The sequence below is a fragment of the Phyllostomus discolor genome, chromosome 2 (genome assembly GCF_004126475.2).
Source record: "Phyllostomus discolor isolate MPI-MPIP mPhyDis1 chromosome 2, mPhyDis1.pri.v3, whole genome shotgun sequence".
Classification (NCBI taxonomy): domain Eukaryota; kingdom Metazoa; phylum Chordata; class Mammalia; order Chiroptera; family Phyllostomidae; genus Phyllostomus; species Phyllostomus discolor.
The window spans coordinates 166152914-166179819 of NC_040904.2; the positions used below are offsets into that span (position 1 = coordinate 166152914).

General features: G+C 38.6%; 1 protein-coding gene and 1 long non-coding RNA gene across 4 annotated transcripts in view; one reads left to right on the forward strand and one right to left on the reverse strand.

Moving 5' to 3' along the window:
* FAM186A (family with sequence similarity 186 member A) overlaps window positions 1–6340 on the forward strand; it is a 59635-nt gene extending 53295 nt beyond the window's left edge. Inside the window, exons 8-10 of the mRNA XM_036019042.1 lie at window positions 3088–3280; window positions 5320–5475; window positions 6120–6340. Of these exons, the coding sequence (XP_035874935.1) occupies window positions 3088–3280; window positions 5320–5475; window positions 6120–6302 (532 nt within the window). The 3' untranslated portion in view covers window positions 6303–6340. The remainder of the gene's footprint in view (window positions 1–3087; window positions 3281–5319; window positions 5476–6119) is intronic.
* On the reverse strand, window positions 3695–26906 carry LOC118499087. Of its 3 annotated transcripts, none has more exons than XR_004901595.1 (5): window positions 26692–26906; window positions 26178–26319; window positions 25522–25824; window positions 6349–6433; window positions 3695–3858 (listed from the first exon to the last, which is right to left on the reverse strand). It is a non-coding gene; the product is annotated as an uncharacterized LOC118499087 (long non-coding RNA). The 3 variants fall into 3 exon arrangements; XR_004901594.1 differs by having other exon boundaries at window positions 6349–6419; window positions 25522–25837; XR_004901593.1 differs by having other exon boundaries at window positions 6349–6419; window positions 26692–26904.

Here is a 26906-nt window from a genome sequence, read left to right on the forward strand (position 1 = left end):
ATTGATATTCTCCTTTCTGAAAAAGGTGCAAAATGTCCTTAACCTTTGTCAATTTCTTTTTTGTTATTTTCTCCACTCTTGTGTAACTCAGGTGGCCAAAATATAAGTCCTTCTTTCATTGCTACTTGTTAAAAAATAAGCATAAATTGGTTAAAAAGATAGTGGTGACAGTGATATCTTTCTAGTATTTGTAAGAAAAATACTGGCTTTTGGATTTAAATACAATTTATCATATTAAAATATCTATTTGCTCCCATTTCATTATAGTTTTTAAAAATCAAGAATTGGCCCTGGCCAGTGTAGCTCAGTTGGTTGGAGCATTGTCCTGTAAACCAAAAGGTTGTGGTGGGTCAGGACACGTGCCTAGGTGTAGGTTCAGACCCCAGTCAGGGTGCATGTGAGAGGCAACTGATTGATGTTTCTGTCCCTCCCTACCCCTCTCTCTAAAATAAATAAGCATGTCCTCAGGTGAGGGTTAAATAAAAATAAAAAATGGATGTTAAATTGTTAAATTTGTTAAATCACATTTTGTTAAATGTAATTTCAGCATGTCATTTTCATGTTTTTTAAGGAAAATATTATTTTTTCCTCAGATCTATTAATATAATTAGTTATATTAAATCATCATTGTATTCCTGGAATAAATCCTATTTGTCATCCTTCTGTGAATGTATTAGGGAATTTGTTTGCTAGTATTTTACTTATTTTTGTATTGATATTAATTAGTAAGTTTGATTGATGGTTTACTTCTTTTGGTGCTTTGTCAATTTTTGGTATAATTTTAAGCTTCTTTAATTAAAAAATGTGAAAATCTATCTTTTTCTCTGGTTGGGAGTTTAATAGCAAAATTAGCTGTTCTTTTAAGGTTTGGCAGATTTCACCTATGATATTATATAGGCTTGGTACTTTTAGAGGGAAGTTCTTAGACAACTTTCTCAATTTTTGTAGGGCAATTAGTTTGTTTGGATTTATTGGATATTTTGAAGACCTAGGTAATATGCTCTAACCTGCTTTAGTAAAAATCATCTAAAAATTGAAACATATAGATCAACATTTTGAAACAACACTCAATGTATACAATTATAACTTTAATCCCATCAAAGACCAATTTTTTCTTTAGAAAGCTCTTCTTTAATATTCAATGTTATAATCAAATCACTAATGTGTAACAAACAAAATATTGATAGATTGAAGATTCCATTACAAGGCTAGCTAGGTCAAGAAGATTATAACATTATATGGAAGAGAAAATATGAAGTATAATAATATTAACTATTTTTGAATAGTATAAGAGATGGTTATAAGAATATTACCCACTTGCTTCATTGAGAACAACATTATTTATGGGAATGGATGTCATAGGCATTCTGTAATGCATGTGGAGAAGTGATTAAAAACACATGTAATAAAGATAGTTACATCTAAAATCTTTTTAAAAATTGCATAAGAATGAAAAAATAAAACAAAAATCACCTAAAGGATATGGAAAAAATCCAAGGCTATTGGAAAATTAATTAAAATATACTAAATTAATTCAGAAAGTTGACACATTTAAGTATTAAATTATCCATATATACATACAGTAGGTTCTAAGCTATTAATTACATAACCCACAAAAGAGATCTAAGAGTTATTTTCTCTATGTGTATACATATATATAAAATACATATATTCACAATGATTGAAATAAAAAAAAATACATATATTCAGAAAAATATCTTCAATAGGTTCCCATTGCCAACCCCCACCCCCAAATCTAAACTGTTTAACATGCCTTTTAAGGCCTTACATAATCCAGTCATTTCGGTCTCCTCCCCCACCACATCCTTTCATATGTCCATGGCGTAAAAGTCCTAGACTACTCACCACTCCCAAAATATAACTTTCATTCTCTTACATTTGTATATAGTATTTCCTCAACCTGCAATTCCTCATCCCCTTCTTCCCAAACTTAAGATTTGCCTGAGATTTTGTTTAAAAAACAGATCCTGAAGCCTACCACCAAGATTTTGATTCAAAATATCTAGGGAAGCACCTTGGTATCTGTATTTTCAACAAGCAACATCCCCTTATTGCCACAAATGATTCAGTCCACACTTTGAGAAATATTGGTATTGTGAGACAGGAGATCTGGATTTGCTACCCAAATCTGCTGTTTATTATGTGACCTTATTTTTATTATTATTATTATTTTTACTATGTGACTTTAGAAAATCACTTCATTTTAATGCAGATTCTTCTTCCGCCCCTGCAGCATGTAGATGGTGAAACACTATCTGTTTAGGAGATCCAAGCATGGTTTCATACATTATAATAAGAGAGAGAGAATACATTTTTATGATTATTCCTCAAGATCGTATTCAACATCTTCCTATAAAGCCTTTTTTGTTCCTCTTAGTAGAATTAATTATGCATTCCTTTTTACATTTCTATTTAGTATTTATTTCATTCTCTCTTTGACACAGTTAATTTATTAGTTTCCTATTCTGGCTTGTACGTGCTTTGAAGGCAAGGACATCATGTTGGGTTTTTTTTAGTAATTGTATCATGTGCCATCCTGGCTGGTGGCAGTGGGCACCAGGCATGTTAAGCACCGGCCTGTGAAACCAAAGGTCACTGATTCGCTTCCTAGTCAGGGCACATGCCTGAGCTGTGGGCCAGGTTTCTGGTTGGGGGCATGTGAAAGGCAACTGATCAATGTTTTTCTCACATATTGATGTTTCTCTCCCTCTCTTTCTCCCTCTCTCCCCCTCTTTCTAAAAAATAAGTAAAATCTTTTTAAAAGTTGTATTATGCATATTTGTATGCCTTGTATATATCAATATTAAAATTTTAATGTATTAATAATAAACAACACTATTATAACACTAAACTGTGAAGAGTTGATGAAAATTTGACAGCCATATAGATCTTTGAAAGTTTAGTCATATATGGAACTAGATTAAGGTCTCATTAAGCAAGCCTCACACTCTTACTCCGTCCTTCTCTACTCACTAAGGATGACATAAGAATTGAAGTAATGAGGCCCAGTTTGTTGAATTATGGTGAATAATTATATCCATCTAATTCTTGTTAATTTTTTTCAAGAAACAACATAATCAAACGATTACAAGCCATCCAAAACAGTGGGAAAGGTTATGAAACCCAGAACCTCTACTTAATACTAAGCAGAATTGACGACTACCAGAAAAAGGTGATGGTGGTCTGGACTGAGAAGCAGAAGTCTCTAGAGCAGAAACGGAATCAGTGTCTGAGGAAAATGATGTCCTTATTTGGCCAGGTAACCTGTTTTATATTCCCTCTCCCCAGTGTGTTATATGGAAAATGAAAGGGGCAAGCTTTGAAAACAACATTTATCTGGAGATATTATGTACATTGGTTTCCTAGGGCTGCCACAACAAACATGATGGTTTAAAACATCAGGAATGTATTCTCTTACAGTTCTGGAGGCCAGTTTGTGATGGAGTTGGTTTCTTCTGGAGTCTCTGGGAGGAAAAATTACTGTATTCCATATCTCTCTCCTAGATTCTGGTGTCTGTGGACAATCCTTGGCATTTATTGACTTGTAGCTATATAACTCAAGTCTCTGCATCCATCTTTTCCATGCCCTTTTCTCAGTTTGTGTCTTCACTTCAGACTCTTAAAAAGTCATGTGTCATGGATTTAGGACCCACCTGGTTAATCCAGACTGATCTCATCTTAAGATCCTTAGTTACATCTGTAAAGACCCTTTTTCTAAGTGACATCACATTCACAGGTTCTGGATGAACATATCTTCTGGGGTTTCACCATTCAACCCACTCCACTGTGACTTCAGTGAGTCTCCTGAACTGACGATAGGAATACTGTCTGGACTCTCTAGATGAGAAAAGATTAGAATAGGAGAGACTTCCAGAAATGCTCAACTCCTTCCTAGTCAACCCACATCCACCAGTCTCTAAATATGAAACGTCTTGAAGTCACCACTCTCAACTGATTCATGGTGGTTACTTCTCTCCTCACAACTATCAGAAAGCAAGTTTTAATATGGTGAGTTTACAAAAAAGGAGATAAGGATTTACTTGACTTGCTTATATAGCACTAGGCATAGAAGATCCTGTCCAAATCTGACAATCTGCTCCTTATGTCCCAAAGCTCTCTCTGAGATGACCTTCCAAAAAGTTATAAAGGTGAGATCAGACTTCTTTGTTCTGGGATTACATGCTCCCATTACATGTTCTATCATGGAGTTCTAGAATATTCTTGGAGGTCTAGGAATATTTTTATTTGTATCTTTTTCTTTCACTAAATTAATTAACGAGAACAGTTTACTTGCTACTTTAGAAGGTACAGAGACTTCTTATTATAGCCTGATTCAAATCAGACATATTGTGAATTTTCCAGAAGAGTTACATTTTAAATATTAAAGCTCTTGGACAAGATGAATATTTTTGACAGCTTTTGGTTTGGAAAATATGGCTAATATAAGTGTAAAGCAAGGTGAATTGGCATGCCATGAGCTGTCTAACAGGAGTCACAATGTCTAGGACATTTCAGAGAATGAATATGGGTCTGGGGTCCAGGCACCATAATCTAGATGATAAGGTGGGTATCAAGGCATAAAGAAGGGAGAGGAAAAAGCAAAAGGGAGAAGAGTTGTAGAAATGAAATAAATACCTTACACTGAGTCAGGGTGGTGGTAAAGAGGCTGGTTCTGCTATCAGATTGTCTAGGTTCAAATCAGCTTCACTACATATTAAGTAAGAGATCTGGGACAAGCCACTTAAATTTCTGAGTTCCAGATCCCCATATATAATACAAGAATAATAACAGTACCCATATAATAAGGCTGTTGTAAATACCAAATGAATTATTATATAGAAAGCATCTGACATTCAGTAAGTACTCAGTAAATGTTAGTTATCATTACATTTGCATAGTGCCTCACAATTTATGAAGTGCTTCCATATATATTATCTTACACAACTGTCACAACAAGCCTGTGTTATTGTCCTTATCTTGGAAATAAGGAGAAAGAGGTGCAGGTAAAATTAGCAACTAGCTCAAGGTCACACAGCTAGGAAATTCAAGGACTAGGATCAGAGCTTACACAGGACCAAGGTTTATATATAATGTAGCTGCCAGCTCTGAAACTGTGTTAGAGGTGAAGTGGAGGTTGAGGAATAATTGGAAAAGAGGAGAAAGAGAATGGAGAAAGAGGATTTGCAAATCCATGATGAAAGAAGAGTCATAGTTTACCTAGCTGGCTCAAAAAACCTTCTTAGAGACTCTGGCCCTTTCTTTTCATTGCTTCTTTTTTTTTTTTTAATTTATTTTTAGCTCCAACAGATGCATAAATTGAATCTTAGTCAACCTGTACCTTTGATCATCGACAGAAAGCAAATACCTGCCCCTATCAAATCTGTTCACCAGCCATTCCCAGAGCTAATAGAAAAGGACAGAAAAACTGACATGTTCAAGAAATCAAGGTATGTGGTAGGAAAGACTGATATTCAACTTTCTTTGGATGATATGTGGAGCCTAATGCTTTTTTTATTCTGCACAAGATCTATCCCTTCCCCACAATCATAATATGGTACAGTGGAGAGTCTAAGGATTATTAATTTCCTTAGCTAATTTAGCAAGAGACTTATTTATATATATTTCTACTTAAATAATTAACATCTGATTTTGATTTCCTTTTAAAAAATGAAGCTGATTCTTCCTTATTAAGCAACAAATACCCAATGAAGAAACTTAGAAGTATTACTTTAAAAAAAAAGAAGGTAGGAGCTTTGGGAAGAAAGGGGGAAAAGACTGTTGCTGGGAAAAAAAAATAGCCTGGATATTGTCCATATACTCCATGCAGTTAAGAAGACAATTTTAAAATTGATTACTAGGTGAAGTCATGGAAATGCAGCTTTTGGGTGGGGGAGAGCTATTTCAGCAAATTCTGCTGTTTAATCCCTTCCTTAGTCAAAGAGGCGCCGCTAATGTTCCTCCCTGTGGGGGAAGGCATTATAGGACAGGGTGGTGGTGGTGAAGAGAAGAGGGGAAAATAAGAATCATATATTTCATTTGGCAATGGAGTGCAGGAGATTTTGGTGCTTCCAATTAGTGTTCTCTGACTCTCTAGACAGGAAGACCAGATGGAAGCCATCTGGAATGCTGATCAGTCAACTTCAAGCTACCCAATTGCTGAGAAGACATCAATGCATTCACTGTGGGCCCAGCTGGGTGGGTACCCAGCTCTTCCTATGCTGCTCCAGTTAGATGTTCAGTCTACCTTCAGAAAATCTCTGGCATCCATTCAATCAAAGTAAGTTAAGGACTGGGAGCAGTCTGATAACTGGGCCTTTGGTCAGCTACCTTTTGGTTCCCCTGACTTGACTTTCTCTTGCAGCACTAGTATTAGTCATTTAGTATTTCTCTGTAGAGGCCTGCAGACATCACTCTGGAATAATATGAAATAAACAAAGAAACCAGTTATAATACCACAAAACCTAATCTAACATTACATAAGCCCACTTTGAATTCCACCCTTTATTACTGGAAGCATCAGAAAGACCATAGTAGAATGCTTTTGTCCACTTTATATTATTAACTCATATACCTTAAATGCAGTTGTCATATCTAGGCTTAATATGAAGTAAATTAAGTGCTTATACCCCAGAATACACCAAACAAACTTAGAATAGGGAAGGTGGGTGACATGGATCCACATTTCCAAATTCTGTTAGATCAGATTGTCACTTAAAACCATTGGAAATCATTCCAGGGGAAGTGAAAAGCTTTGGAGTCTACATTACCTCTTTCAGGACAGAGAATTATTAAATGTTCCAAACTAAGAATTTAGAAAATTGAACTCTTGTAAACTAAAAGAGTTTGCAGGAGCAATCTGATTTACTCTAGTAAAATACAAGTCCTGAGCTAAGAAGTAGTGTTAACTCACAAATTTGTTTGGCAGATAGCATAAAATAACACACTTAAAATTCTCTAATATAGTAAAATAAAATATCACTATATAATTTATACAATATACAGTCATATACCATGAGCACAAGTGTTCATGAAAAAAGTTATCAAACCAAATATAACCATTAAGTTGAATAAGCATGACTTGTAAGTTATAGGTTATAATCAGAAAGCAACTTTATTTTTGTTTCCTATCTTCCCTTACATTTTTTGGAGGGATTAAATTAATTAACAGGTTATTTTGAGTGAGAACATTGTTAAATTAATGACTATAGCACTTGGGACATTATGCATACAGTTTTCTTTGAATCATGTTTCCCTTATCTCTATTCTCTAGCTAGCTTCAACTATTACATAACCACCACTAACTAACCACATTTTACTCAGGCTAAATCCTACAAATTTAATGAGGCTTATTTCCAGATTACTGTGTAGAAGGACTCAGAATCAAGGAGTTTTCAGAGATTTTTGTCTGTTTCATAGATTTTTTTGGTATAATGTATATACAGTAAAATTTATCCTCTTTAGGGTACAATTTTGAGTCTCAACAAATGCAGTCACGGCGGGTACTAATCTTGCTGTCCCTATAATTTTACCTTTTCCAGAATGTCATATAAATCAAAGTACAGTATGTAACCTTTTGAATCTGGCTTGTTTCATTTAGCATAACTCATATGAGATTCACTCATGTTATTATGTGATCACTAATTCATTCCTTTCTATTTACTGACTAGTATTGTTCTATTGTATGGCTGTACCCCATTTGTTTATTCATTTACCAGGTAAAGGACATTTGAGTTGTTTCCAGTTTGGGGCAATTATGAATAAAACACCTATAAAAATTCATATACAGATTTTGGGGTGAATGTAAGTTTTCACTTCTCTTAGATAAATATCCGGGAGTGGGATTGCTGGATTGTATAAATGTATGTTTAAGTTTGTAAAAAACTGCAAAGCTGTTTTCAAAGTGACTGTATAAGGGAGAACCCACAAAAATTTAGAATTATCCTCTGCAGGTCCGGCCATTGTAGTACAGGTTTCCCATGCTAGGTGAGTGTTCTAGGAACCCATCTGCATCAGTGCACCAGCTGGCGTCACTGTGAGAGACTGTGTTCAGCTTCAGTGAATTTTTTTTGAAGACTCAACATGCTTGCCCATTTCATGATTGGTGATTTACGAGTGCACCTGCCCACACCGCACTGCATTTTCTAACATCATTGCTAACATCATTAAAGCTGACCCTTTCATGGGGTACTCTAGGTGAACTCCTTGGAGACCTCTCATCTGCTGACTTCTTGATCTCGACAAATACATTTCTATTCCAACTGGTTGTTTACATTGTGATACCTCCAGCATCTTTCTGTTGAGATGTGTTTGCATATTTAAGCAGCCCTCCTGGACAGATCTATGACAACACCATGACATCTCTCTTAGGAATAGGTGTGTTGTATGTGGCCCACATCTAGTGTACAGGAAGCACTTGAACTTTCTTTGTCCAGATAAACTCTGAGATCGAAGTTTATCCTAATGCAGCAGCAGCCTCTTCTTTGTTTCTGCCATTAGGGCAGCTAGCCAATCTGCCACCTGCCTTAGCTTTTCTTCAGGTATGCAGTGAGGTCCCAGTCTACTGGACCTTCAAAATGCAGGGACCTGGCCCTGGCTGGGTGGCTCAGTTGGTTGGCATGTCTCCCCAACACAAAAAGGTTGTGGGTTTGATCCCCATTCAGGGCATGTACGTGAGGCAGAATTATTTTGTCATCATGAAGTATTGACCCCTTGATCATTTTATATAATACTCTTTGTGTAAAATTATTTATTTATTTTTAGAGGGTGGGGGAAGGAGGGAGAAATAGAGGGAGAGAAACAGCAATGAGTGGTTGCCTCTCACATGCCCCCCACCAGGGACCTGGCCTGCAATACAGGCATCTGCCCTGACTGGGAATTGAACTGGTGACTCTTTGGTACATAGGTTGGCACTCAATCCACTGAGCCACACCAGCCAGGGCCATTATATATAATACTCTTTATCCCTGATAACTCCTCATTATGAAATCTGTTTTGTCTAAAATTAATATAACCATTCCTGTTTTCTTTTCATTAATGTTAGCATAGTATTTTTTGCCCATCCATGTAATTTTTATTAAAAAATATTTTATTTATTTATTTTTAGAGAGAGGAGAAGGGAAGGAGGGAGAAACAGAAACAGCAATGTGTAGCTGCCTTTCCCACGTCCTGTACTGGGGACCTGGCCCGCAACCCAGGCATGTGCCCTGACTGGGAATCAAGTGGGCGACCCTTTGGTTTGCAGGTCAGCTCTCAATCCACTGAGTCACACTAGCCAGAGCCCCCATACATTTACTTTTAATCTATGTGTCTTCACATTTAAAGTAGGTTTCTTGTAGACAATGTATAGTTAGGTCTTGTTTTGAATCCACTCTGACAATCCCTTTCTTCTAATTGTTCTATTTAGATCATTGACATTTAAAGTGATTATTGATATAGTTGGATTAATATCTACCAAATTTATTACTGTTTTCTATTTATTGCCATTGTTCTTGGTTCCTATTTTTGTCATCCACATTTTTTCTGTCTTTTGTAGTTTTTTAATTGAGATTTTGTAATTCCATTTTCTCTCCTTTGTTAGTATACCAGTTATACTTCTTTTAGCACTTTTTTTCCTTAGGTGTTACCCTAGCTGTTGCACTATACATTTACAACTAACCCATATCAATTTTAAATAACATTATACTGCTTCATGGGTAGTACAAGTACTTTGTAATAACAAAATATTCCTAATTCTTCCCTCCTATCCTTTGTATCATTTCTGTCATCCATTTTATGTATATATAAGCATATGTATGTATATATATTACATAGCGGAATACATTGTTGCTATTATTTTAAACAAACTGTTATCTTTTAGACTAATTAAGAATAAGAAAAATATAACTTTTTATTGTACCTTCATTTATTTCTTTTCTGATGCTCTTCCTATCTTTCTGTAGATCTGAATTTCAGATCTATATAATTTTCCTTCTCTCTAAAGAACCTGTTAACATTTCTTGCAAGATAGGTCTAGTGGCTACAAATTCCCTCAATTTCTATTTTTGTAAGAAAATCTTTATTTCTCCTTTACTTTTTAAGAATAATTTTATAGGGTACAGAATTCTAAGTTGGTAGTTTTTCTCTCAACATTTTAAATACTATATCCCACTCTCTTGCTTGTATGATTTCCAAGGAGAAGTTGGGTGTAATTCTTATCTTTGTTCTTCTATAGGTAAGGTGTTTTTCCCTCACTGGTTTCAAGTTTTTGATTTTTCTGAAGTTAGAATATTATATGCTTAAGTGTGTTTTGGGGGGGCATTTCTCTTCCTGATACTGGTGTTCTCTAAGTTTCCTGATTCTATGTCTAGCTTTAATTTGGAGAAATCTCTGTCATCATTGCTTTAAATACTGTTTCATTCCTTTCTTCTCCTTCTAGTATTCCCATTACTTATATGTTACACCTTTTTTAGTTTTCCTGCAGGTCTTGGATATTGGGGCGGGGAGGTCAGTCTTTTTTTTTTTCTCTCTTCGTTTTTCACTTTTGAAAGTTTCTGCCCTGGCTAGTATAGCTCAGTGGATTGAGCGCGGGCTGCGAACCAAAGTGTCTCAGGTTCAATTCCCAGCCAGGGTACATGCCTGGGTTGCAGGCCATAACCCCCAGCAACCGCACACTGATGTTTCTCTCTCTCTCTCTCTCTCCCTCCCTTCCCTCTCTCCCTTCCCTCTCTAAAAATAAATAAATAAATAAAATCTTAAAAAGAAAGTTTCTATTGTTATATCCTCAAGCTCAGAGATTCTTTTCTCAGCAATGTCCAGTCTACTAATGAGGTCATCAGTGGCAATCTTCATTTTTGTTAGTGTTTTTGATCTCCAGCATTTCTTTTTCATTTTTTATTAGAATATTTATCTCCCTGCTTACATTATCCACCTGTTCCTGAATGCTACTTTTTCTATCGTGGTCCTTAGCATATCAATTATAGCTCTTTTAAATTCCCAGTCTGATAATTCCAACATCCCTACCATATTTGACTCTGGTTCTCCTGGTGCTTGTTCAGTCTCTTCAAACTGCGATTTTTGCCTTTTAGAATATCTGCTAATTTTTGTTAAAATCAGAATACGATGTACTAGGTGAAAAGAACTCTGGCAAATAGAACTTTAGTGGTGTTGTGGTAAGGTGTGAGGGAAGGAGAAACATTTTATAGTCCTATTATTAGGTCTTGGTTTTTTGGAAAGCCTCTGGACTGTGAACTCTACAGTGCTTCTCAGTACCCACTGCCACCACACCCAATGCCTTAGGTGAGACAGATGGCTAATGGGAGCTGGAACTGGGTACTTCCCTTCCACCTTGTAGAAGGCTGGAGCCAAATGGGGTTGAGTGTTTCCCTTCCTCCAAGTAGGTTAGGCCCTGATAAAACCCCAGCAGGTTTTGCTCTGGTAAAACAGTTTCCCTTGAGGGCAGACTTTGTTAAGAAGAACAAATACATCTCTTCTGGCCAAGATGGAGGCATAGGTGGTCACAATGTACCTCCTCGTGCAACCAAAACTAAGGACAACAAGAGTTTACAAACAACAACAAAAAAAACCCAGAACAGAGAGAAATGAACCGAATGGAAGTCTGAATACCATACATCCAGTCCGGTAAGGAGGGGCTGAGTTGGAGGCCTACGGAGAGGGGTCGAGGGGTACCGGCAGGAAAAAGCGGTGGCTGGCAGACACGGGCGCGCAGACAGCAGTTGGCGGACCCCAGAAGTGTGAGGGCAGCTGACGGACCGGTGGCAGACCCTGGGCAAGGAGCAGACCCAGTGAGGCGCACAAGGCAGCTGGCTGTCCGCAGCCTCACATTCGTGTGCAAACTAAGTGAAAACGGGCGGCGACACACACCGAGCATCCCAGGGACCCAGCGCCGGGAAAGAAAGCCTAAAGGCACTGACTGAAAACACCTGTGGAAGTTGAGGCCAGGAGGTTCTCTCAGTCTTTCAGGAGGCTCCTTGGGGAAACTCACAGAGTCAGAGAAAGTACACAAGCCCACCTGCCCAGGAGCCAGCACCAGAGGGACCCAATTTGCTTGTGGGAAGTGGCAAAAGAGACTGAAGTCCTAGTGAGAGTGGAGCAGGTGCCACTGTTCCCTCTCGGACCCCGCCCCCACACAAAACAGCACAACCCAGCAACTGGGTTGCCCCACCCTGGTGAACACCTAAGGCTCCGTCCCTCATATGTAACAGGAGCGACCAGACCAAAGGAAAAAAATAAAATAAAATAAAATAGATGGCTCAAACAGAGTTAAAAGCCTCAGAGCCAGTTTTTTTTAAGTGACCAAGAAATAGCTAGCCTATCAGATACACAGTTCAAAGCACTGGTGATCAGGATGCTCACAGAATTGGTGGACTTTGGTCATAAATTAGATGAACAAATGCAGACTACAATAAGAGAAATAAAGGAAAATGCACAGGGAACCAATAGTGATGGAAACAAAACTGGGTTTCAAATCAATGGAAGGGACCAGAAGGAGGAAAGGAACAACCAAACAGAAAAGAATGAAGAAATAAGAATTCAAAAAAATGGGGAGAGGCTTAGGGACCTCCAGGACATTTTTAAATGTTCCAACATCCGAATTATAGGGGTACCAGAAGGGGAAGAGGAAACACAAGTGGAAAAGTTATCTGAACAAATAATAAAGGAGAACTTCCCCAATCTGGCAAAGGAAATAGACTTCTAGGAAGTCCAGGAAGCCCAGAGAGTCCCAAAGAGGTTGGACCCAAGGAGGAACACACCAAGCCACATCATAATTACATTACCCAAGATAAAAATGAAGGAGAGAATTCTAGAAGCAGCAAGAGATAAGGAGACAGTTACCTACAAAGGAGTTCCCATAAGACTGTCAGCTGATTTCTCAAAAGAGACCTTGTAGGCAAGAAGGGGCTGGAAAGAAGTATTCCAAATCATGAAAGGCAAGGCCCTACATCCAAGATTTGCTCTAACCAGCAAAGCTTTCATTTAGAATGGAAGGGCAGATAAAGTGCTTCTCAGGTAAGGCCAAGTTAAAGGAGTTCATCATCACTAAACCCTTATTATATGAAATGTTAAAGGGACTTATCTAAGAAAAAGAAGATAAAAAATATGAACAGTAAAAAAAAAGATATCAAACCCACAGTTAGTAACAACCATACCTAAAACAAAAGCAAACTAAGCAAACAACTAGAACAGGAACAGAACCACAGAAATGGAGATCACATGGAGGGTTAGCAACAGGGAAGTGGGAGGAGGAGAGAGGGGGAAAAGATATAGAGAATAAGTAGCATGGACAATAGGTAGAAAATAGACAGGGGGAGGGCAGGAATGGTGTGGGAAATGTAGAAGCTAAAGAACTATGACACATGGACATGAACTAAAGGGGGGGGAATGTGGGTGGGAGAGGGTGGGCAGGGGGTAGGGGAGTGAAGGGGGAAAATGGGACAACTGTAATGGCATAATGAATAAAATATATTAAAAAAAGAAGAAGAACAAATGCTCTGGTGTATTTCAAAATGGTTACCTGAGACATGAGATTTTTCTCTGATCTTCACTGGGAGGACCTGGTAGAGTTTCTGGAGGTCCCTTTGACTGGTCTCCTTGGAATTTTTAACTCTCAGATCTGTCCATACTGAGCCTCCAGCAATTCATGAATCACAGCTTAGGTTTTCTACCAGGAACTGGTTCCTGCAGAAGTTTCTGCTCAAGGGTTTCCGTTCCAATTAGTTGTGACTCTCTGTATCACCTGTGTCTCCAGTCTTGGGGGCAATGGTTTGCTCAGTGACCTCACTTCACTGAAGAATCTCAAAAGAGTTGTTGATTTTTCAGACTGTCCAACTTCTCACTTGTTGTTAGGATGGAGCAGTAACTCCTTGCACATATTTTTCACAAGATTTCTGTGCACTTTTTGGTTACAAAAATGGGCTCATATTAGACATGTTTTTTAACCTGCTTTGTGTTCCTGTGTCATATAGACTTATATCATCATTTTTATTTGTTTCATGATATTCATTGTATAGATCTATCATATTTTATTGAACTGTTCTACTGATAAAAATTTGGATATTTTCAACATTACAAACCATACTACAGCAAACATCCTTGTGCAAGTTTGTATGTTTATATGATAATTTACCTATGAGAATTCTATTAAAATAATATTTATTACTTTTCCAATGATAAAATTAATGCCTGTTTATCATGAAAATTTGGAAAATACAGACAAGTTCATGCCCAGAAATAACCACTGTCAGTACAGAGTGGGGCAAAAGTAAGTTTACAGTGGTAAGAATGCAAAACACAGAATTTATTCTTATATTATTACTTATTAATTATTGTGTTATTTTCCATGTGAGCAACTTTAAACCTACTTTTGCCTCACCCTTTATTTAGGTCATTCTAGCTGTAGGTATAAGAATACTATCTTATACATAATAGGCTATTGTCAAGCCCTGCTCTTCCTGATTTTTGTCCTGAGAGGCATTCTGCCTTGTTCAGGTGACTTATAAATATGGAGAACACATCAATTTTACCAGTGTAACTTTGTGAGTTCTGGAGGCTCTGTTATTTTCTCAATGAATCATCTATCTCAGGGATGTGAAACTCATTTTCACCAAAGGCCACATCAGCCTCACGGTTGCCTTCAAAGGGCCAAATGTAATTTTAGGACTGTATAAATGTAACTGCTCCTTAACTAGGGGCAAGGAGCTCTACATTCGGCCCTTTGAAGGTAACCTTGAGGCTGATGTGGCCCCAGGTGAAAATGAGTTTGACACCCCTGACCTATATTCTCACAAATGTGTTTAAGAAAAATTTGTAGTAAGATTAATTTTCTTGTCTTGTTTTCAGGCTTAAGAAGAGTCCCAAGTGACTGTAAAATTAAACACAAGCATGTTGAAAGTAAATTTCGATATGTTTTGGTAAAATGACTATCTTGCTTTCTTTCATGTTTATGTATTGTTTGTGTATCCTTTGCCTTTTACATTCTGCCTATAGTTCTTTGGGTTAAACATCCTCATTTCTAGAATACTGCCATGACCACTCAAGAAAAAATATCTTCTTCTTCTACTAGAAACACAAAACTTCCACAAACACTGGGATAGGCTATCATAAGGTCCCTGACATGATGGCAAAGTGTCACAGTCTTCCTCCCCTAAGATGCCTCAAAAATAAGAAATGAATCAGTATTAAAAGAAAGGAAAACCAGCAGAAACCCCAGAAGAGTCAGAGATGGTTATGACTGGTAAAGAAGGGAAATAGTAGCCCTGAACAGAAGAGGGCCAGGCTCCCTGTTGGGAACCTGCCTGGTTTCAGAAGCTGTAACCCCCGCCCCCTCCGCCCCATGATTAAGGCTGGGTGAGTGACCTTGGGACCATAAACCACTGAGGAGACAAAGCTTACCTCCCTGGCAGGAGCCCCGCTTCTGCTCCTTTTATTTCATCCATAACTGGCCCCCAGTACTTGGTTAGCCAATGACAGGTAAGAGTCTCCAAAGGGGGGAATGACCTAAGCCAGGCATGATCACATGGGAGGCCCCCAAAGAAGGACTTTGGGGGCTACGGCAAAAGGAGGTGATGGACCCTCGCCCCTTGGCTTTGACAAAGCCTGAGTCCTCATTCTGTCTGCAAGAAGTCTCCTAATCTCTCTTGCTTCTACCCCTGCCTAACTTAAGTCTGAAACAATGACAGAGTGTGGTACAGCCCTGTGCTGGAAAGGTTCCCTGGGTGATCAGGCCTAAGAAAAAATATGTAAAATCCTGTGAAACCTGCTTTGTTTAGAATGCTCTCAATTAAATGATAAGGGTAGAAGCAAGAAGTGAGTTTGTTCCTCAAAGTTTTATAGTTCTTTAGCTATCTGACCCTGACTCAAAATAGGCCCTCAGAGTTCTTTGTTATCTATTGTTTGATCCTTACTGTCTGACAATGATTAATGAGCTTTACCTGTATTCCTGTGCAAACAAACCCAATAAAAGCCCATTGAGGAAAAGTCTCTTGGCCCTTCTCCTTTGAGAGGTCCACTACCTTTCCTCCCCAAGCAGATCAAGTCTTGGTAGACTTATTCTCATCTGTGGTGGCCGGGGCGGGGGGGGGGGGGGGCCTGTGGGCAGAGCCCCCCCATAGCTCCCAACATGGAGAGCAGACTTGGGGGAAATTTTGAGTTGGGCTCTTTTCTATCCACCACATTGCCCACAGTAGATCACTGCCTTCCCCATCAGCCCTATAATAATACTGAAAGTAGGTCTATAGGGGAACACTACTGGGATATAGGATAAAAAAAATACAGTAAGTGCTGGCTCAACCAACAAACATCTAAGGGTTTCCTCCTACCCTCTCTCATCGGCTTTCTTTTCACCCAGAAAGCTAGATCATTTTTAGAAAAGAACAAAGCATAAGGTAAGGTGCACAGGAATTCACTAAGGGGCAAAGCGTTCTGGTGAGAGTGACACACATGAGGGTATTAAGAGTCAGACCTCCTCCCACTCACCAGGAGTGGCATAAGCTAATGAGCTAAGGCCTAGGTTTTCATTCCTCCTACCCTTGTCTCCATTCATTACTCACCAAGATAACTGATAACCTGAGGAAAAATATCTCACAGGGAAAAAATAACTAGACAATTACAAAGGCAGTAAATTGAATAACCTATTATAGAGCACAAGAATTAAGAGAATACAAGCCAAATAAATGCCACCAAACAGGATATTGATAATGAAGTGGAAACTTATAAAGAACCAAGTAAGATTACTGAATATTCAAAATACAGTTGAAATAAACTCATTTGATAATATAAAGAACAAAATGGACATAGCCCAAGATCAGGTCAAGAAACTTTTCCAGAAGATATTGAGAAGAAATAAGAGATGGAAAAATATAAACATAAAGAAATATGGAGGCTAGACATAGAAATAACACAATTATATATGAGAGGGGGCCCCAAAAACCTGGAATTATCCTCTGGAGGGTGGCCCCTTGTAAAACGCCTCCTATAGCAGGCTTTCCCTGCTAGGTGAGTATCAGTGTACCTGCTGGCGTTATTGTGAGAGGCTGCTGTTGTGAAATTTTTTTTACTATTCTTTCAACATGTTTCCCCATTTCATGATGGGTGATTTACAAGTGTACCTGCCCACACTGCACTGAGTGTCCAGCAGTTTTTGACCAAAAATGGCATGACGTCTGTGCCCCCACCCTCCCTATTCACCAAATCCTGCCACAAGCAAATTTTTGTTTGTTTCCCCATATTAAAAAAGTGTCCTCAAAGGGTAATGTTTTTCCATGTAGAAGAGGTGAAACAAAAAAATGGCAGAAGCACTAAAAGGCACCAAAATCAACAAGTTCAAAAACTGTTTTGAACAGTGGAAAAAAGTCTCCATAGGTATATTGCACCAAACAGAGAGTACTTTAAAGGTGACTGAAGTTTAAACATATAAGAATAAGTACACAATTTTTAATAAATAATTCTGGAGTTTTTTAGGGGTCCGCCCTCATAGTAGACATTCTAATAGGAGAGAGAAAAGTAAATAGAGGGAAATTATATATGAAAAAATTATATATGAAAATATATGAAAAAAAACAAGTGAGAACTTCCAAAGAAAAACTGATATTGAAGGAGTATATGGGATAATGTATAGGTTGATATATAAAAATGAATACATAGTAATATTTTAACAAAATTTAAGAACTCCAAAAGCAAAGAGAAAATTCTTAAAACTATCTAAGAAGAGCCACTCACCCATAAAGAAAATGAATCAGAATGATGTGAGACTTCTAATGAACAACATTAAAAACAGGGAAATAATAAAGATATTTTCAAAATATTGAAAACAGAAACTTTGATTCAAATTTATATTCAGCTAAGTCACCATTTAAATGTGAGGGTACAATAAATATATTCTCAGATGTTCAAGCAGGTTATCCTAAAGATCCTCTTTGAAAATACTCTTAGAGGAAGTAACCTATCAAACAAAAATTTTAGGAAGTGCTATAAATAATAAGAAGGTAAGGATAAGAAAATAACTTTGGAAAATCTCTCACTTTCTAAAAAGAAATTTTACACATATATACACACCACAAGATACAACAAAGTAGGGGACAGAGTGTAACAACCAGAGGTAGATAAGAGTGTGTGTGTGTTAAAGTATTTGTCCTACTAAGGGGGAAGATACAGAAGACACAGATAGGTGCTGATAAGTTCCATAAATTGGGCAAAATAAATACAAGTCTTAACAAGTTATGCATAACCAATGGAAAAACAAACATAAAATGCAAGGCTTTCAAACTTTTAGGAAAAAACTGATTTATTCAAGGAAATAAGCAAAAAGAAAAAATGAAAGAAAATTTAAACTAAGATGGAATTAAAAGTTCTAACATAAAAGTAATATATTAGTTAAATTCACCAAAGAAAAGACAGAATTCTCAGATTGTGTTAAAAATAAGATCTAGCAATATAATGTCTTCAAGAGACACATTTAAAAGAAAGGATAGGACAAGTTAAAACAAAGATAGAAAAAGTAAACTATGAACCATTAAGGCTAGGCCTTAATAAAAGCCAAGCAGACATCTAATATCAGAAAAATATAATTCAAGGTAAAATGCATCATTAGGGGCAAAGGGAGACAGTAGATCAAGAATATACAATATATAGATAATATAACACATCTATATTATTAATATAGATGCTCTCAAAAATATAAGCTCAAAACAGATAAAGCAATGAATAGCCCTTGGTTCTCCCCTGATAATATTGCCTCACCTGCAGCCTTCTCAAATAATGTCTATCTTAACTCCCATGTCCCCCTTTATCACTTGGCCTGGAAATGAGGTGGGGGCTCTTCCTCACTCCTCAGTGCTATTTCCAGATCATTCTCCCCTACCCTCTTTATATGCTATAAAATATTATATGTAATATATAATAATACTCAACTTTAAATCTCCTGCCCTCTCTGTTCCAAACATTTGCCTCCTCCTTGCTCATTGTGACTCTACCTAGTACTTGTCACAATCCCTAAAAATATCAAGTTATATAGCTCTTTCTAACCCCTGATGTCAAAATGTTTTGATCTGCTCTCCTTCAGTCATTTCATCCTTTAGCCACTAGTCATACCCTTGACCTTGCCATTACAAAACAAACCTGCAACCCTTTAATAATCTCAATTTCAAACAACTCATTCTTCAAATATCACTGTTTTACAACTCATTTCTAATAGTCTCCCAGTTCCAACAATCCTTTGATCTCCACGGGAACCTTTCACTTCATTGCTTCTATCACCTTTTTACTGTCTCTCACCTCTCCATGTCCTCACTTCCCTTGTAATCCAGTATAAATTTCCATGGTAAATAATTATCCATTCCTGACATATGTGCTCAACTCCAATTCACTTGTTCCTCTCTTGCTCTGAAGTAGTCTTTGGCTGACTACAGCCCAGCTTATATCCACTGTTCTCTGCCTGTTCTCTACAGCTGTACCCTGGACATCTATTTTGTGGTCCGCAGACATCTTTTCCTATCTATATTTCTTTTATGGTCTCACTCAGTATTATGGCTTTAAATGCTATATATATACTGATAACCACATATTTGTATCTCAGCTTTAACTTTACCTCTGAACTTTGTCCCTGAATTTTAGTCCTATATATCTAACTATCCATTTGATGTCTCCATGTGGCTACGCTCCTGACAGTCTATACCACCAAGCCCACTCCTTATGCTTTGTCCCTGGTAATAGTTGTGTCTTGAATTTGTAGCTTGAATTTACCTTATATAAAAGTTACCTGTTTGGTTTCTGGCTTATTTTTGTTCTGTTTTTTAGTTTCTGTTCATACTAGTCTTGAATATCTATCTACTTAAGTCTATTTTCAACTTGCCCATTATTTTTTTCACTTTAAGAGTGTCTCTTATAGATAATATATGCTAGGCCTTAATGAAATCAAGAGAACTAAGTACCGATACAACAGAGATAAAAAAGAACATTATGGTCAATTATAGACTATACAGTAAATAACTTAGATGAAGTAGATAATTTTTGAAAAAAAAATAAAATGCCAAAACTAGCAGAAGAAATTAAAAATACGAACAGACCAAATATGTATAAGTAAATTGAATGGTAATTAAAGACCTTACCTCCAGAAGGCTTCCAGTCAAGGTGGCAGCATGGGCAGACATGACTCAATTCTTTGCACAACCACATCAAAATTACAACTAGAATATAGAAGAGGCATCACCCAGAACCATCAGAAATTAAGTTGAATTGAAGTCTGACAACTATGGAATTAAAGAAACTACATCCATCCAGACTGGTAGAAGGGGCACAGACGTGGAGCATCTTGTTCCACATCCACATGTGGTAGATAAAATTCAGGATGGACATCTCGGGAGCAAGGGGTCCTAGCCCCACACCAGGATCCCCTAGTCCAGGGTTCCAGTGCCAAGAAGATAAATCCCCACAACTTCCGGCTGTAAACACCAGTGGGGATTGAGTCAGTGGAAGAAATTTCTGGAGCCCCAAGCAGTTCCTCTTAAAGAACCAACACACAGACTCACCTACCCACACTCACTCCCTCTGAGCTCCAGTAGTGGGGTTGCAGCTTGGAAGGTACCAGTTGAGTACTGGGAAAGACTGAGGTGTCTGGCATGAAAGCAGAGGCCATTGTCCCTTTTCTAAACCCTTCCGCCACAGAGCTGGCAAGCTGGTGCCAAATCTGAGACTCTATCAACCTAGCTAACACTGTTTGACCCATCTTGGAGATCCCCGGAGACTCCACTCCACCCAATTTATGGACCCACTGAAGATGCTTTTTCATATGAATGGCTGGCGTTGGCTCAAGCTGCACAACTTTCTAAATCCACTCAAACAAGCAACAGCTGGCCTCAGTGAGCCCCAGGCCCAGCATTAACAGCAGCTAGCCCTAGATTCACAGCTTAGCTTTGCCTGGGAATCTCCAAGCCCAGCACAAGTAGCAGCCATTACAGACCGCTTTATGGCTAGGACAGGGTGGCCCTGGGCAAAACACAGGTGGAGACTGACCTTGCCCTGCACCACTCTGGGAGACCCCCGAGTCAGTACAACCAAGTGGGCAGATACAGACCACATTGGAGCACTACTACCCTGCCCCTGCACAGCTGATCTCCACAGAAGGCAGAGGTTGGTGATCAGTGGTCACAGCCAGTCCTTGAAGCTGACTGGGCTAGGTAAATCCCTCCCATTGACCTGTCAACAACAACCAAGGGTCAACTACAAGAGGAGGATGCACTCAGGCCACATGACGGTACACCTCAAGTATCCAGCTTGGGTGATAGGGGAGGCTGTGCCACTGGAGCCTATAGGACGCCTACTGCATTAGGCCATGCTACCAAGACATGGAGACATAGCAGATCTACCTAATGCATAGAAACAAACACAGGGAGGCTGCCAAAACAAGGAGACAAAGAAACATGGCCCAAATGAAAAAAACAGATCAAAACTCCAGAAAAAGAGCTAAATGAAATGGAGATAAGCAATCTATCAGATCAGGGGTGTCAAACTCATTTTCACTGGGGGCCACATCAGTTTCACAGTTGCCTTCAAAGGGCCAAAATAATTTAGGACTGTATAAATGTAACTATTCCTTTGTAGTAGGCCATCCTGTGTGGCGTGGGCCCAGCTCCCAATCGGAGATGCACAGGACCCACACCACGGATAATCAGGCCTGCAATATACCTAGGCCGCTATGAGTCTTGCTTTTTGCTAAAACTCCCTCACCCTGAATTGAGGACATTTACTGCAAAGCAACTTCCTAAAAACCAGGCTAAACCTTCCAAGGATGAGTGTATATAGGTTCAACTACTTTTGCCTTTTCTTTTGCAAATGTCCCTTTTCTGTGATGTGATTAGCAGCATTGGCTCCTTTGTTTTCTGTATAAAGAGAGCCTGTGCATAGTTAATGAGGACCTTCTTGTAATGTGCCCTAAGACAATAAAAGCTCATTGGAGCAAGGGCTGAGGCTTTTGCTCCCTTTGAGAGAAAAGCCATGCTGTCCCTTTTCCTCCACCAGACTTGGTAGTCTGTGTGAATGTCTCATTTCATCCATAATGATGTGGACCCCATGAGCCAGGGTCCACATCACTCCTTAACTGTTAAGGAGTTGAAATTACATTCGGCCCTTCAAAGGTAACCGCAAGGCTGATGTGGCCCTCAGTGAAAGTGAGTTTGACACCCCTGTTTAGATGCAGAGTTCAAAACACCGGTTATAAGAATGCTCAAGGAACTTAGTGAGGACCTCAACAGCATAAAACAGATCCAGTCAGAAACAAAGGATACACTAACTGAAATAAAGAACAATTTACAGAGAAACAACAATAGAGTGGATGAAGCTGAGAATCACATCAATGACTTGGAATATAAGGAAGAAAAAAAAAAACAATGATCAGAAGAAGAAGAAAAAATAATCCAAAAAAAGTAGGATAGTATAAGCAACCTGTGGAACAACTTCAAGCATTCTGACTATCATACCATAAGGGTGACAGAATGATAAGAAAAAGAGGAAGAAATTGGAAATCTATTTGAAAAAATAAGGAAAGAAAACTTCCATAATTTGGTGAAGGAAGTAGACATACAAGTCCAGGAAGCACAGACTCCCAAGTAAGATGGATGCAAAGAGGCCCATTCCAAGACACATCATAGTTAAAACTCCAAAGGTTAAAGATAGAGGTCTTAAAAGCAGCCAAAGAAAAGGAGTTAGTTACCTACAGGAGAGTTTCCATAAGACTCTCAGCTGATTTCTCAAAAGAAACTTTGCAGGCTAGAAGGGACTGGCAAGAAATATTCAAAGTTATGAAAAGCAGGGAGCTTTGCTGGGTAGAGCTATAGATTGCTAAATCATACCTATGATTTAGAATCAAAGGGTAGATAAAGAGCTACCCAGACAAGAAAATACTGAAGGAGTTCATCATCACCAAACCATTATTGTATGAAATGTTAACCGGACATATTTAAGAAAAATAAGATCGACTTCCGGCAAGATGGAGGAATAGGTGGATGCACCGTACCTCCTTGCACAACCAAGAACAGAACAACAATAATTTACAACAATGATTTGCAGTCATAATATCAGAACTGTCAGAGGATTTATCTAAATGGAAGTCGGACAGCCAAGAAGTTGAAGTAGACCCGTACATCCAGACTGGTAGGGGACGAGGAGCCGAGCGGGCGCGGGGCTGGCGCGGGTCGCAGGTGCACGTAGGTCGGGGGAAATTTGGTGCAAAATCCGCGCGACAGCAATCTGGGGTGCAGGAGCGCAGCGGTGCAGCGGTGATCCCTGAGTACGCAAGCAGCGGCTGGGGGAATCAGTGGGGCAGCGATTGTGGACCAGGGCAGAGCTCACGGCCCAGAAGCCCAGGGAAGTGTCTGGCTCCAGGAGTACAGAACGGTCGCCATTTATTCCTCCTGTCCCCGCTCCCTCCCCTGCCCCCACATATAACGTCACAATCTAGCGACTGGGGCGCCCAGCCCCGGTGAACACCTAAGGCTCCGCCCCCCACCGTAACAAGAGCGACCAGACAGGAGAAAAAATAAATAAATAAATAAAATAATAGGAGAGATAGGGAAAGACATAAGACATGTTTCCAGCAGAACAGATCAGTCCCCCAGGACTCCTCCTTTTGAGTGACCAAGAAATAGCCAATCTATCAGATGCACAGTTCAAAACACTGGTGATCAGGAAGCTCATGGAACTGGTTGATTTTGGATGCAAATTACATGAAAAAATGCAGATTACCATAAAAGAGATGCAGGAAGATATACGGAGGAGAGCCAATAGTGAAAGGAAGGAATCTGAGTCTCAAAACAACACAGTGGACCAGGAGGAAGATAGAATCAACCAAGCAGGAGAGCATGATGAAATAAGAATTCAAAAAATTGAAGAAAAGCTTAAGACCATCAAGGACACCTTTAAATGTTCCAACATCCGAATTATAGGGGTACCAGAAGGGGAGGACCAACAAGTGGAAAAGTTATTTGAACAAATAATAAAGGAGAACTTCCCCAAACTGGCAAAGGGAACAGTCTTCCAAGAAATCCAAGGAGTGCAGAGAGCCCCAAAGAAGTTGGACCCAAAAAGAAACACACCAAGGCACATCATAATTACATTAGCCAAGGTAAAAACGAAGGAGAGAATCCTAGAAGCAGCAAAAGACAAGGGGATAGTAACCTACAAAGGAGTTCCCATCAGACTGTCAGCTGATTTCTCAAAAGAGACCTTACAGGCAAGAAGGGGCTGGAAAGAAATATTCCAAGTCATGAAAGACAAGGACCTACATCCCAGATTGCTCTATCCAGCAAAGCTCTCATTTAGAATGGAAGAGAAGATAAAGTGCTTTTCAGATAAAGTCAAATTAAAGGAGTTCATCATCACCAAGCCCTTACTTTATGAAATGCTAAAGGGACTTATCTAAGAAAAGAAGATAAAGAAAAGACATGTATAGTAAAAGGACAGCAAACTCACAAATATCAACAACCACACCTAAAGCAAAACCAAAAGAAACTAAGCAAACAACTAGAATAGGAACAGAACCACAGAAATGGAGGGCACATGGGGGGTTAGCAGTAGGGGTGGGAGGAGGAGAGAGGGGGAAAAGGTATAGAGAATAAGTAGCATAGAATGTAGGTTGGAAATAGATAGGGGGAGGGCAAGAATAGTACGGGAAATGTAGAAGCTAAAGAACTCATAAGTATGACACATGGACATGGACTAAACGGGGGGAACGTGGGTGGGAGAGGGGGTACAGGGTGGAGGGGAGTGAAGGGGGAAATGGGACAACTGTAATAGCATAATCAATAAAATATATTTAAAAAAAGAAAAATAAGATCAAAACTATGAACAATAAAATGGCAATAAATACATATTTACAAATGTGAATCTACAAAGCAAACCAAGCAAACAAAAAGAAGAGAGACAGAATCATGGATATGGAGAGCATTTTGATGGTTGCCAGATGGGAGGGAGGTATAAGGGAATGAGTGAAGAGGTGGGGGGATTAAGAAGTACAAATAGGTAGTCACAGAATAGCCATTAGAATGTAAGGACGTACAGTATAGGAAATGGGAGTAGCCTAAGAACTTATATGCATGATCCATGGACATAAACAATGGTGTGGGGATTGCCTGAGGGAGAGGGGGGTACTGGGTGGAGGAGCACAAAAAGGGAAAAACTGGTACAACTTCAATAGCATAATCAATAAAATATAATTAAAAATGAAAAAGCAGATTAAGGAAAGTGCTCTTCACTATAACAACAGAAGAGGGAGCACTTGAGCTGAAAACCAGGAAGGGCCCTTAAAAACTGTCTCTATTCTCTCTAAAAGATTCATCTGTTAAAGTTGACCCAGAAAATCCAATATATTCAAACATGAATAACATCAACAAAAATTCAGTGCCATACAAAGTTATAATAAGGAAAAAAACACACAAAGAAATAATCACATTTTGACAGATGAAAACAGACCAGAAAAAAATGTTGTCCCAAAGCAGAAACCAAGACCAAACTTACAAGATCACAGTAGTAGATGCTGTGGTGTGCTCCCCAGATATCCACTTCAGGACTGAAGCAAGCATTGAGTGTTCCTCTGGGAATTTCCTCTGGCCAAAGAAATCTCCCTCTTCCAAGTTCAAACCTCTCCCCAAGGTTCACTTGCATCCAATGACTGGTCCATGTTCAGAATACAGAGATCCCTCCCTCAATTTGGACTACTCTAAAGGGCCATTCCAACATTAAAGCTCCTTAAGGGATGGGCTGAGGCCTTTGTTGTAAATGATCGTGGTCAGTGGTTTGCTAAATCTGGCTCCTACTGTCCTGTGAGAGCCAACTGTTAACATTTTTAGGAATTTTCAAACAGGTTGTTATAACATAGTCATTGCTAAACAAATTATGTAAACTCAAAATTAAATAAATTACATTCCAAACCAAGGTAATAAATATTCAATATTCATTACTTCCTAATTATTTTACTACATTTACTGTTATCTATGCTCTTGAGGATATGTCTGTTTTTCTCTATGGTGCCACTATGCATTTCTCCCCAGGTCTATGTTCAGTGATGTCATGTTTGTAGCTTAAAAATGACAACGATGGAAGTATTTACATGCTGGAAAATACTACAAATCTGGGCTTCCATTCCCCCTGAGAATCAGTTGTTAAACATTTACCAGTGCACTACCAACTGCACTTCAGCATCTCCTTTCTGTCTGATTCTCCCTCCTTCATGTTGTCACAATTGCTGATCCCAAGGGTGCTCCCCAGTAAACTCTGTGCACACCAGTCTCTGCCTCAGAGTCTGTATCCCAGGGACTACAGCCAAAAACAAAACAAAACATGGCTAGGACCAATGTACCATATAGAACATAAAGGATGGAAATAAGACAAGAGAAATGAAAAAAAAAATACAATATTAAAAGGATCAAAGAAAGTAATATAGAAATCAGACAAATAACATACATATTTCCAGATGCCTTTAAGAAGAAAATCAAAATAATAGAATTAATACAACTATAATTCAGTTACATTTTTGGGGGGAATGGGGATAGTAGCTGTGGAGGGGAAAACCACCTAAATCTATACATATTGAAAGGGTACACCATATACCAAATTAAATAGCCCCAGACTGGTCATCATTTAGATTTATCCTAGAAAATTATGCTTTAATACAAAGAAAGAAATTACCTATGATTTCTGGCAGAAAGACCAAGTCATTTTCTAAGGAGAGCAAACCAGTCTGGCATCAGAGTTCTATGTAACATTCAAAGCCAGAAAATAGTAAAGCAACATTTGCAATATAATCAAGGGAAAAAAATATGCACCAAAGAATTTAAATGCAGACAAACTGCTCTATAAGTAGCAAGGCTATAGAAAGGTTTTCAGTATGATAATCACCTGGG